Genomic DNA, 13,712 nt, shown 5'->3' with positions numbered 1-13,712 from the left:
AATAATGGGTTGCTAAAATCAACATCCACTAAAACAGTTTAAATGACTTCCATCAACTCCCAAGTGGCGCAGTGGTCTAAAACACTGCATCTCAGTGCAAGAGGCCGTACCTGGTTCAACGTACCTGGTTCAAATCCATGCTGCATCACATCCGGCTGTGATTGGGCGTCCTGTAGGGACTACTAAAGCTGCATGAACTGTCAAGTCTCGACATGTCCTGGGCAATGGAGAGTGAGAGATAGCTGTCTATCAAAATGTTTATACAAGCACCGAAAGCTGGCCAGGCACCAGGAAAGCGGCCCAACTGTCCACCACCACTAAACCTTGTACCAGCTGCTTAAAAAGGCAGGAGAAAAGGATTTTAAAAATGTATTTTGACATCTAATGTACGCGATTTTAACATTTGCATCTTTTTTTTTTTTTTTTTATTGAACCTGCATTCTAAAAACAGTGGAAAAGGCAACATATGATAATAACACAACTGATGGCTGTAGCTAACTAGCCTCTGTAGCTAGCAAGCAATGCTAAAGAGATTGCAAACAGGTTAGCATAACTAGCCAAACAAAAAAATATTATTTCCTAAATATTAGCTAATTGACTAGTATTTATGAGTCCAGCAAACAAATTCCTCACATACTAGGAACGTATTTCCTCCCACGTTATACTGAAAAGGAGCCTCTCGGTCACAAAACACACAAAACAAGTTTTCTGGAGACTTGTGGGAGTGCTGATGACATCACTCATTGTATGCACTTTTGGTAGCCCGATAGCATCCAGACTGACGAGAAATCCACACACAATTGTCGTGACTTTACTTTCATTAATCTGATGACTGTAATGTATCTAAATCAACTAACTCTGTTTAATTGTTACCCGATTAAATTAATCATGTAACAATTAACTCATTAGCAAATAAACTCTAAAAAGGTATTTACCTATCACAACCATAAAACAGTCAACGTATTAATTAAAACCTCGTCTCATATCATCATTCTGAACAGTCGTAACCTCCTGCATCTGCAAAAACCCCAGCCTAACTTATGATTCAGCACGACACAAATTGGTTTAAATATTTATTTACTAGCTGACTAAATGATAACACAGGATAAACATACACACTTAATACATGAGAAAAGGTCCCTAGCGGACTGATACGATATAGTGGGGTTTTTTTTACAAAAGGAGAGAGAGAGAGAGAAAAAGCAACACATATCATTGATACATTTTAGAAACTATTCTCACAGTAATCATACACTTGCAGACGAACCGCCGCCCATTTGGAGTAAGAAATCATGAATGTATTTACGTGTTAATGCCTTCGTTCGCCGTTTATCTGTCAGAACCAGACCTTCTTAGGAAGGGTGTGCAGCCTTTCCCGCGGCACGTTTGTAAGGCTCTGATTGTCCAAAAGGGTTTCCTCTAAAATGAGTTCCGGCACCTATTTCAGTCCAAGTCAAGCAATGAGATTAAAATCACCTCATCACTTAATTTTAATCTTAGCTGGTCTGAGAGAACTGACGAGGCTTCTCTCCTTTATGTATACGTTGGTGTGTTTTTAAGTTGCTCTGTTGAGAGAAATTCTTCCCACAGACAGAGCAGTAGTAAGGCTTCTCTCCTGTGTGTATACGTTGGTGTGTGTTTAAATGGTTCTGTTGAGAGAAACTCTTCCCACAGTCAGAGCAGATGTAAGGCTTTTCTCCAGTGTGTGTTCTCAGATGAACTTTTAGATCAAATGATGTTGTGAAGCATTTTCTACAGTCGCAGCAAGAGTAAGGCTTCTCTCCTGTGTGTATACGTTGGTGTTTCTTGAAGCAACTCTGTTGAGAGAAACTCTTCCCACAGTCAGAGCAGATGTAAGGCTTTTCTCCGGTGTGCGTTCTCTGGTGAACTTTTAGATCAGATGATGTTGTGAAGCATTTTCCACAGTCACAGCAGGAGTAAGGCTTCTCTCCTGTGTGTAGACGTTGGTGTATCTTGAAGCTGCTCTGTTGATAGAAACTCTTCCCACAGTCAGAGCAGACATAAAGCTTTTCTCCAGTGTGTGTTCTCTGGTGAACTTTCAGATCAAACGATGTTGTGAAGCATTTTCTACAGTCAGAGCAGGAGTATGACTTCTTTTCTATGTGTACACGTTCATGTGATTTTAAATGGTTCCGTTGAGAGAAACTCTTCCCACAGTCGAAGCAGTAGTAAGGCTTAATTCCTGTATGTATACGTTCATGCGAGTTTAGGGTACCCAATCTGGAGAAATTCTTTCCACAGTCAGAGCAGGAGTAAGGCTTCTCTCCTGTATGTATACGTTGGTGTGCTTTAAAGCTACTCTGGTGAGAGAAACTCTTCCCACAGTCAGAGCAGATGTAAGGCTTTTCTCCAGTGTGTGTTCTCTGATGAACTGTTAGCTCAGATGATGTTGTAAAGCATTTTCCACAGTCACAGCAGGAGTAAGGCTTCTCTCCTGTGTGTAGACGTTGGTGTTTTTTTAAGTTGGTCTGTTGAGAGAAACTCTTCCCACAGTACGAGCAGGAGTAAGGTTTCTCTTCTGTGTGCACTCTCTGATGAATTGTCAGAACTTTTGATGTTGTGAATCTCTCCCCAGAGTCAGTACAGGAATACAGATTCTCTCCTGTGTGGATTTTTAAGTGTATTTTTAGCTTTGATAGAAATGGGAAAATCTCCTCACAATGTGGGCAGTGGTGAGATCTCTTAGCTCTGTGATCTTCCTGCTGTTGCTCTCTGGATGTAGAGAATGTGTCAACATGGTTTCCTGTGTGAACAACATCAGAAGAACCAGTCAGTTGGTGTGATATACAGTACCAGTCAAAAGTTTGGACACCTACTCATTCAAGGGTTTTTCTTTAACTATTTTCTACTTTGTAATACCAAAAGGGTGCATAGTTATTATCAAGGCAAAGGGTGGCTACTTTGAATACAAAATATATTTTGATTTGTTTAACACTATTTTGGTTACTGCATGATTCCATGTGTGTTATTTCATAGTTTTGATGTCTTCACTATTATTCTACAATGTAGAAAATAGTAAAAAATAGAAAAGTAGAAAAACACTTGAATGAGTAGGTGTTGTCAGGATTCCCCTAGGCGTCATGATTTGGGGCTGTACAAATGTTTGATGTATTAGAATAATTGAATATGCTTATGTTTTATTAATAGAAGGGGAGGGGTTATAAGACCCCTTCCCTCCTTACATTTATAGGGTTTTCGACTACGGATTAACTATATATATATATATGTATATATATATATATATATATATACAGTGGGGAGAACAAGTATTTGATACACTGATGATTTTGCAGGTTTTCCTACTTACAAAGCATGTAGAGGTCTGTCATTTTTATCATAGGTACACTTCAACTGTGAGAGACGGAATCTAAAACAAAAATCCAGAAAATCACATTGTATGATTTTTAAGTAATTAATTTGCATTTTATTGCATGACATAAGTATTTGATACATCAGAAAAGCAGAACTTAATATTTGGTACAGAAACCTTAGTTTGCAATTACAGAGATCATACGTTTCCTGTAGTTCTTGACCAGGTTTGCACACACTGCAGCAGGGATTTTGGCCCACTCCTCCATACAGACCTTCTCCAGATCCTTCAGGTTTCGGGGCTGTCGCTGGGCAATACGGACTTTCAGCTCCCTCCAAAGATTTTCTATTGGGTTCAGGTCTGGAGACTGGCTAGGCCACTCCAGGACCTTGAGATGCTTCTTACGGAGCCACTCCTTAGTTGCCCTGGCTGTGTGTTTCGGGTCGTTGTCATGCTGGAAGACCCAGCCACGACCCATCTTCAATGCTCTTACTGAGGGAAGGAGGTTGTTGGTGTAGATCTCGCGATACATGGCCCCATCCATCCTCCCCTCAATACGGTGCAGTCGTCCTGTCCCCTTTGCAGAAAAGCATCCCCAAAGAATGATGTTTCCACCTCCATGCTTCACGGTTGGGATGGTGTTCTTGGGGTTGTACTCATCCTTCTATTCCTCCAAACACGGCGAGTGGAGTTTAGAGCAAAAAGCTCTATTTTTGTCTCATCAGACCACATGACCTTCTCCCATTCTTCCTCTGGATCATCCAGATGGTCATTGGCAAACTTCAGACGGGCCTGGACATGCGCTGGCTTGAGCAGGGGGACCTTGCGTGCGCTGCAGGATTTTAATCCATGACGGCGTAGTGTGTTACTAATGGTTTTCTTTGAGACTGTGGTCCCAGCTCTCTTCAGGTCATTGACCAGGTACTGCCGTGTAGTTTTGAGCTGATCCCTCACCTTCCTCATGATCATTGATGCCCCACGAGGTGAGATCTTGCATGGAGCCCCAGGCCGAGGGTGATTGACCGTCATCTTGAACTTCTTCCATTTTCTAATAATTGCGCCAACAGTTGTTGCCTTCTCACCAAGCTGCTTGCCTATTGTCCTGTAGCCCATCCCAGCCTTGTGCAGGTCTACAATTTTATCCCTGATGTCCTTACACAGCTCTCTGGTCTTGGCCATTGTGGAGAGGTTGGAGTCTGTTTGATTGAGTGGGTGGACAGGTGTCTTTTATACAGGTAACGAGTTCAAACAGGTGCAGTTAATACAGGTAATGAGTGGAGAACAGGAGGGCTTCTTAAAGAAAACCTAACAGGTCTGTGAGAGCCGGAATTCTTACTGGTTGGTAGGTGATCAAATACTTATGTCATGCAATAAAATGCAAATTAATTACTTAAAAATCATACAATGTGATTTTCTGGACTTTTGTTTTAGATTCCGTCTCTCACAGTTGAAGTGTACCTATGATAAAAATGACAGACCTCTACATGCTTTGTAAGTAGGAAAACCTGCAAAATCGGCAGTGTATCAAATACTTGTTCTCCCCACTGTATATATTCATTGTAGAAATGTAGTATTGTTCTACAGTTGTATTTTAGTTCTCTCTCTCTGCCTCATTATAAAGAGGCCCCTCTTAGACATGTGTGACCTAGACAGAACTCTGCAGGGGAGTGAAGGAGATAAGGAATCAACTTTGGGTGGAGGGGACATTTACTGCTAAGTGTTTAGCTAATAAAGGCCCTGTTTTTACAGCTTTGTAGGCATGGTTTTGGTCCCAGGAGTAGAGGATGATGATGTAGTCAGTGACATCATCTGGGTGCGACTTAGGGTTTAATAAAACCACTGGAGACCTTTTGTTGGATGCAGAACTTACTCAGCAACATTCATGCTATGTTCCTGTTTGTCAACTTCTCTCTGCAATTGCATTAATAAAGGTTTTTGAATGATTTAATTAAAGATATTGTCATAATGCTAATTTCACCAATGAACCAATGATTGCCAAGGAAGGAAGGAACCAACGAACGCTAACAGTGTGTCCAAACGTTTGCCTGCTACTGTACTTATTTTATGAAGCTACATCTGCATAGGTTGCTCTTTGGGGTTTTAGGCTGGGTTTCTGTAAAGCACTTTGTGACAACTGCTGATGTAAAAAGGGTTTCATAAAATAAATGTGACATGTATAAGTGCTTAACAGAAACCCAGACTAAAACCCCAAAGAGCAAGCAATGCAGATGTAGAAGCACAGTGGTTAGAAAAATTCCCTAGAAGGAAGAAACCTAGAGAGGAACCAGGACCAAATGGGTGACCAGTCCTCTTCTGTCTGTACCGGGTGACATATGTATTCATATCAGTAGGCTGTACAATACAGGGGAATAAAACTATTCTAAAAGTGGGTAAGAGTTGAAAGCTAAAAAGGGGCGTGTCATCCTCTACTCACTATCACAAGGGTTAGTAACTACACAGACTCACTTCATATCATCCTCCACTCACTATCACAAGGGTTAGTAACTACAGACTCATTTCATATCATCCTCCACTCACTATCACAAGGGTTAGTAACTACACAGACTCACTTCATATCATCCTCCACTTATTATCACAAGGGTTAGTAACTATACAGACTCATTTCATAGAACTTTAAAACACCGGCAGTTTGTCTACTTCACTTCTTTAGTCTACTCTCTGATCACTCCAGACAGCCCAGTTGTTCAAGGATGTCTGATGTCAGAATTACAGAATTCAACCCAGCAATAGACTGGGTCATAACTTATGGAGGTCTAATTTATGAATATAACTTATAGATAGAACCTGCTCTTACCATGACTAACAGTTGTCCTAATCTTCTCCTCTTCTTCTTCATCTTTAATGTTGACATTCAGCTCCAGTGTTTGACTGCAGTCCTCCAGCTTCACTGATGCCATCTCTGGATCCTGCAGTGCAAACTGGGCTCCACTGTCACAATCAGGACCCAGTGACTGTAGGTTTCTACTCAGTGTGGAAGGAGAGAGGCAGGCTGGGTTTGTCCTCACTGTTGATGTTACCGGCCTCAGACTTAATCTGAGTCAGCCTGTAGTAGTAAGGACAAACAGAAAACAATCTTGACAGTTCTGGCGCTTTCTTTGTCCTCCAAAAATGTATTATCTTTTTTGTTGTTCAATTCTCTCATTTCAATAGATCAGGTAGTTAAACATTGACAGCAAAACATTCATTCAAAACATTAGACAGAAAGTTCAGACTTTAAATGACCCAAAGTAAGAGATGGATCTAAATGTACAGAATGGTTACCTGGAGGAAAATAAGGGTTATGCTTTTTCAATTTCAGTCAAGGGGAAGGTTTAGTATTGTTTTAATCTAGTCCAGAAGAGGGTCATGTCATTTGTAATTGATGAAATTTTAATATTTCTCAGTGTTTTACAATTACTTGCTTATTAGGCTTTATAAACTGAGTGGTTCGAACCCTGAACTTTGATTGGCTGACAGCCGTGGTATATCACACCATATACCAGGGGTATGACAAAACATTCCTTTTTACTGTTCTAATTACGTTGGTAACCAGTTTATAATAGCAATAAGGCACCTCAAGGGTTTGTGGTATGTGTCCAATATATCAGGGATAAGGGCTGTATCCAGGCCCTCTACAACAGCCCTTATCCCTGATATATTGGACATATAACAAACCCCCTCTGGCCTTATTGCTTAAATATATCAATGTGGCCGATGCCGCCCCTCATCTCTGATTCTCTGCTGGGCACACAATACCAAGTGTAACTATAGGCTATTTAGTGTGTTGTCAATCAAATGATCCATAGTCTATAGAATACGAAGTGCATGCTGGGAGAAGCACAGAGCAAAGTTATGTGGTTCTAGGATAGTTGCTGGGATGGTGTAAATACAACTAGGCTGTATTACACACTGCAAAGGTTATTCCAACCCTGAGCCCCGACTTGCTCAGCTTGTTGATCCAATACTTTTTTTTTTTTAATGCTGCCTAACCAATGGCTGTGCTGTGTCGGCCTATCCTAACCAATGGCTGTGTTGTGTCGGCCTATGGTGGCAGTTGAGGAAGAGAGTGAAAGGTTTCACATTTTGTTGTTGATTAGACCTAGTCCCCCCAAAACATAATCACTATCTTGAATGTGGACTGGCCTATTCCTCCACCCACCATGCACTCTTTAAATAGCCTACCTCCATGTCAGTGAAGGGCTGTTGAGTTAAAAGCCAGACTCCACTTGGGGGGGTATGAGGGGTTATGCCATAGGACTCTTTTAGTGAAGAAGATGTCAAAAAGCACAGGCTCCTTGTTAGATTAACATGAAGAAAATAAAACTGATCTGATTATATAAAGGGGTCTATAACAGTGTTTTGGTCCGCACTGCTTTACGCTACAAACACGCTGTACAACTACCAGGAAATACTTTAGTTTGTTTCTTTGACATTTAGAGGCTGAGATATAACCCTCTATAGTCCAGAAGACAAAAATATGACTTTCTTAGGAAGTAATCTAATTCTGTCACTATCAATTGATTAAGCTATTTAGTTTCTGTACAATAGAAGACATTTAAACCCAGACAGCTTTTAGGGAAATACTTGTTCGGTTAAAAGACACAGAATGAGAGTAGCCAGCAATGAGAGATTTACATTTCTCTGCTAAAAGACTGGATGGTCAATCCGATATCTGAAGTGGCCATACAGTATTTACTGCAGATATCCGGGCTTTTATACTTCTTGCGCTTAACGGAGCAGAGCTGTTGTCAAGGAAGTGAGTTTGTGTTTATACTGGACCTCCCGCCCACCAATCATGTCAATGCGGAGCTATACGGAGCCCTTCACATTGTTACAAAACTGGAGGGGCTGTGTTAGGAGATTGATTTGACCTCTGCCTCCGTGGGTTCAGAAATTGTGTCACACTGTCCCTAAGAAGCTTCCGAACACATTTTGGGATCAAATATGAATCTCGTTGTAAACGAGACACATTGATTTGGCATCGGAGAAATATGAGATGAACACAGGCCTCTCTCTCTGTCTGTCCATTCTTAGCCTGTGTGGTTTTAAAAAAGATTCTGCTAAAACATAAAATGACGTAGACTTGCATGAAATGTTTATAAAAGGCCATTTTTTTCCGTCAGACCTGCAAATACGATGATAGATTCATGGAATGATTTCACCATAAGAGATATATCCACCCCTACTCTTGTTCACGATGGTCTGCCAACCCACAAACATCTGGCCCGCAGCACTGTACGCTATCAACATTCCTAAGTTGCCATGTAATGCTTACAGGATGAAGCACAGTTCTAAAATGGCATATCTAAAGGCTCTGGTCTGTCCAAGAAGTGAGGGTAAACGGTAGACATGTTCTCTACTATCCACTTTGTTTTAATTATTATTTTGGCTATAGGGGATTTTTTTTTTTCACAGTTCAGGGAGGGTTTATGTCTAATATATTTTTCTGACCGGACAGCTATCCATTTTCCTTTCAGATGTCCTTATTAAAAATAATGTCCACTCCCTAAGTGCAGTTAAGCTATAGTAGTCTTCCTAAATTCACAAATTACTAAGTAAACAATTAATACAAGGTTGAAGTTTGAGGCAGAACAATGTACTATTTTCCACTTTCACTCACAAAAAACAGATTGTATTTCCCATTCACACCATAGTAACAATTATAGATGAATATAGAAACAACTGAATGTGTCTGAATATTGTTACAGTGACATGTAGAAATCAGATGAACATGACATTCTGCTTCTAAACAGTAAAACAACCCTGAAACAGTCTCTCTGGTGCAGCCGCACAGCCTGCAAGTCTATTGACTCAGACCGAGAGGCGCCGCCATTTTACCAGCTCATTAACATATGGAAATAATAATAATAATAAACATGTCAAACGAACTCAGAAATCTGAAATCAATTGATTCTTTATGAAATTAGATTGACGAAGTAATGTAGATTCATTCACTCTGACAAACCCAAAGTCTAAACTTAGCTAGCTAACGTTAACTAAATGTGACTTCTAAATTTATATTTAATCACGTTCTTCACTCACTCGGTTAAGCACAAATATAACGTCATAAGACCTTTAGCAAACGCGACAATACCTTGACGAATTTGTTACCTAACACGTTACAACATGTTCTTAAGATATTATAAAGTTTAAACGTGCTATTGCATACCTTTAGTAATACTTTTGAAACGGACACACACGCTATCGTCTTCAGAGAACAATTGTGGCTGGAACCTGCCCGGAACTTCCTGTTCCCCGACTATCAGAGCGCAACAGGACTTCTTCTTCTTCGGTGTGTTTAATGGTGGTTGGCATTCAATATGTTGCATTAGTTTATTTAGTAAATATTTTCTTAACTCAGGTGTTGCAAGAAGGCCAATAAGGGTATTATCTTTGAAAGACAGGGTCCTGAAAAAGAGACGTTTCTTTTTTTGCTGAGTTCGTGTTCTTATTTTTACTGGTCAAGCCATAACTGAGTGAGCCAAATAAACGCGTTTTGGTTGTAATCAAGCTCTGACTTCACTACTTGTTTTGATCAGGGCCCGTGGTCTGATAGACTTCTTACCTTGTGCTGATTATTTGAATTAAACACACCACTTTTTGTCCATCAAGCTGTAGGAATTGAATTTGTTTATGTCTGGTTAAGATCATATGAAATGCTCAGCCTCCGGCAGATTACTCCTCCACTTATACTGAGAGTGAGCACCTGATTGTTCAACTACTTTAATTAGCATGGTTGTTACGAGAGAGGGAGAGATTGGGAGGGAGAAAGATGGAGGGAGAGAGGAAGACAGGGAGGGAGAGGAAGACAGGGAGGGAGAGAGGAAGAGACAGAGAGAGAGGATAGGGGGGAATGGAGAGAGAGAGCGACAAATGCAGGATACATTTGATTGAATCTGTTCTGTGGAGCCCTCTTCCTCCTCATCCCCTGTTCTGTCGCCTCTCCCCATATGGAATCTGTAATTACAGCTCATGAATTCATGCTCATTGAAGATGGCTATCATACACTGGGTAGATGAATTATGCTTCAAGGTTGGATCTGGATAGAAGGAAGACGGAAAGTATCTGAAAATGAACACTGTGTCGAACTCAATACACAACTTTTTACCTGGGCCCTATGCACTTTATAGGGAACCCTACAGCTACAGACACACATGTCAGTACAGGCCTGAGTACAGTCTGAACAGCCCGTTGTCATAGCAGCCACACCATCAGTAGGTCAAGAACTCACTGTTAAATCCATTCTAAAAAATAAATAAATAAATGGAAAGAATATGGCACAACCGCTACTTCTGACTAGAGAAGGCCGCCCACCAAAACTCAGTGACCGGGTAAGGAAGGTATTAGACCGAAAAGCAAGCAAGAGGCCAATGGTAACTATGAAAGAGCTGGAGAGAGAGGGGAGAAATCGTCCATGGGACAACTACCACCCGGACATTGCCCAAACTGTTGCCACAAAGTTGGAAGCACAAAATCATCTAGAATGTCATTGTATGCTGTAGCATTACGATTTCCCTTCACTAAAACTAAGGGGTTTTGCCCAAACCATGAAAAACAGCCCCAGACCATTATTCCTCCTCCCCCAAACTTTACAGTTGGCACTATGTATTCAGGCAGGTAGCGTTCTCCTAGCATCTGCCAAACTCAGATTCGTCCGTCGGACTGCCAGATGGTAAGGCGTGATTTACCATTCTAGAGAACGCGTTTCCACTGCTCCAGAGTCCAATGGCGGCGAGCTTTACACCACTCCAGCCGACGCTTAGCATTGTGCATGGTGATCTTAGGCTTGTGTGTGGCTGTTTGGCCATGGAAACCCATTTCATGAAGCTCCAGACAAACAGTTCTTGTGCTAACGTTGCTTCCAGAGGCAGTTTGGAACTCGGTAGTGAGTGTTGCAACCGAGGACAGATGATTTTGATGCACTACCACTTTGCGGCTGAGACCTTGTTGCTCATAGACGTTTCCACTTCACAATAACAGCACTTACAGTTGACCGGGGCAGCTCTAGCACGGCAGAAATTTGACAAACTGACTTGTTGGAAAGGTGGCATCCTATGACGGTGCCACTTTGAAAGTCACTGAGCTCTTCAGTAAGGACATTCTACTGCCAGTGTTTGTCTATGGAGATTGCATAGCGGTGTGCTCGATTCTATACACCTGTCAGCAACGGCTGTGGCTGAAATAGCCGAATCCACTCATTTGAAGGGGTGTCCACATACTTTAGTATATAAAGTGCAGTTTGTACCTTCTTAAGTATGTCAGGGCTTGACATTATCTTTTTTTGCCCCTTGTCCAAATTATTTTTACTTGTCCAGTAGTTAAAAATACTTATCTGAAACTGAAAATTCTGTAGTAGTAAAAAAAGAACTATTGACTGATGCAATTTGATCATTCTTGTTATTTTAATAACAATGTACAACCCCTGACTCTCTAACAACATGGAAAATATAACAAACTGAATCTGCAGAAAGTACATCAGTGAGTTTGACATTTTCCTTTGTGGGGCAGAACTGATGAATGACCGTATAATACAAATAGAATAACAACCTATGACAGACTTATTCAATCTTCTATACGTGTGTTGACCTCACAACAGAAACATACATAGATAAAGAGATCATCTCTAAAACGCAGTGATTAAAATATCACAGAACACAATGAAGTTTAAGTCCACATGTCAGTCAATAACAAATACCAATTTATATTCTATAACAGATCATTTAATTATGAATGATGTATGTGGTGGAAGCTAAATATAAAAAAGTACTGGCACCTATTTCAGTCCAAGTCAAGCAATGAGATGAAAACTGAGTGATGGAGTGATTTTAATCTTATCCGGTCTGAGAGAACTGATGAGGCATCTCTCCTTTATGTTTACGTTGGTGTGTTTTTAAGTTGCTCTGTTGAGAGAAACTCTTCCCACAGACAGAGCAGTAGTAAGGCTTCTCTCCTTTATGTATACGTTCATGTGATTTTAAGGTATCCAATCGAGAGAAACTTTTCCCACAGTCGGAGCAGTAGTAAGGCTTCTCTCCTGTGTGTATACGTTGGTGTGCTTTTAAATGGTTCTGTTGAGAGAAACTCTTCCCACAGTCAGAGCAGGAGTACGGCTTCTCTCCTGCATGTATACGTTGGTGTGCTTTAAAGTTACACAGGTGGGAGAAACTCTTCCTACAGTCAGAGCAGAAGTAAGGCTTCTCTCCTGTGTGTGTACGTTGGTGTGCTTTAAAGTTACACAGGTGGGAGAAACTCTTCCTACAGTCAGAGCAGAAGTAAGGCTTTTCTCCAGTGTGTGTTCTCTGATGAACTGTTAACTCAGATGATGTTGTGAAGCATTTTCCACAGTACGAGCAGGAGTACGGCTTCTCTCCTGTGTGCACTCTCTGATGAAGTGTCAGAGCCCTTGATGTTGTGAATCTCTTCCCACAGTCAGTACAGGAATACAGATTGTCTCCTGTGTGTATTTTTAAGTGTACTTTTAGCTTTGATAGAATTGGAAAATTCTCCTCACAATGTGGGCAGTGGTGAGACCTCTTAGCTCTGTGATCTTCCTGCTGTTTCTCTCTGGATGTAGAGAATGTCTCAACACGGTCTCCTGTGTAAACATCAGAAGAACCAGTCAGTTTGTGTGATATACAGTACCAGTCAAAAGATTGGACACCTACTCATTCAAGGTTTTTTTTTATTTTTACTATTTCTACATTGTAGAATAATAGTGAAGACATCAAAAATATATTTTTCAAAATAGCCACCCTTTGCCTTGATGAAAGCTTTGCATTCTCTCAACCAGCTTCATGAGGAAGTCACCTGGAATGCATTTCAATTAACAGGTGTGCTGTGTTAAAAATTAATTTGTGGAATTTCTTTCCTTCTTAATGCATTTAAGCCAATCACCTGTGTTGTGACAAGGTAGGGGTGGTATACAGAAGATAGCCCTATTTGGTAAATACCAAGTCCATATTATGACAAAAACAGCTCAAATAAGCAAAGAGAAATGACAGTGCATCATTACTTTAAGACATGAAGGTCAGTCAACACGGAACATTTCAAGAACTTTTAAAGTTTCTTCAAGTGCAGTCGCAAAATCCATCAAGTGCAATGATGAAATTGTCTCTCATGAGGACAACCACAGGAAAGGAAGACCCAGAGTTACCTCTGCTGCAGAGGATAAGTTCATTAGAATAACTCCACCTCAGATTGCAGCCCAAATAAATGCTTCACAGAGTTCAAGTAACAGACATCTCAACATCAACTGTTCAGAGGAGACTGCGTGAATCAGGCCTTCATGGTCAAATTGATGCAAATAAACCACTACTAAAGGACACCGATAAGAAGAAGAGACTTGCTTGGGCCAAGAAACACGAGCAATGAGGCAGAACGA

General features: G+C 40.8%; 2 protein-coding genes across 2 annotated transcripts in view; both read right to left on the bottom strand.

Annotated features, from left to right (window-relative positions):
- Positions 1-1,060: 1,060 nt before the first annotated feature.
- LOC139533064 (zinc finger protein 585A-like) lies at positions 1,061-9,634 on the bottom strand. The gene is made up of 3 exons (XM_071331283.1): positions 9,501-9,634; positions 6,147-6,395; positions 1,061-2,764 (listed from the first exon to the last, which is right to left on the bottom strand). The coding sequence occupies exons 2-3, from the start codon at positions 6,247-6,249 to the stop codon at positions 1,497-1,499; spliced, it is 1,371 nt and encodes a 456-aa protein (XP_071187384.1). The 5' UTR covers positions 6,250-6,395; positions 9,501-9,634; the 3' UTR covers positions 1,061-1,496.
- A 2,077-nt stretch (positions 9,635-11,711) lies between these two features.
- The window catches only part of LOC139532991 (zinc finger protein 664-like), an 11,635-nt gene continuing 9,634 nt past the window's right edge, over positions 11,712-13,712 (bottom strand). Inside the window, exon 2 of the mRNA XM_071331137.1 lies at positions 11,712-12,992. Coding sequence (XP_071187238.1) covers positions 12,163-12,992 — 830 coding nt within the window. The 3' untranslated portion in view covers positions 11,712-12,162. The remainder of the gene's footprint in view (positions 12,993-13,712) is intronic.

Source organism: Salvelinus alpinus, chromosome 10, assembly GCF_045679555.1.
Source record: "Salvelinus alpinus chromosome 10, SLU_Salpinus.1, whole genome shotgun sequence".
In the NCBI taxonomy this organism is placed as follows: Eukaryota; Metazoa; Chordata; class Actinopteri; order Salmoniformes; family Salmonidae; genus Salvelinus; species Salvelinus alpinus.
The sequence above is the reverse complement of the archived record's forward strand: the minus strand, read 5'-3'. Positions and strand labels throughout refer to the sequence as shown.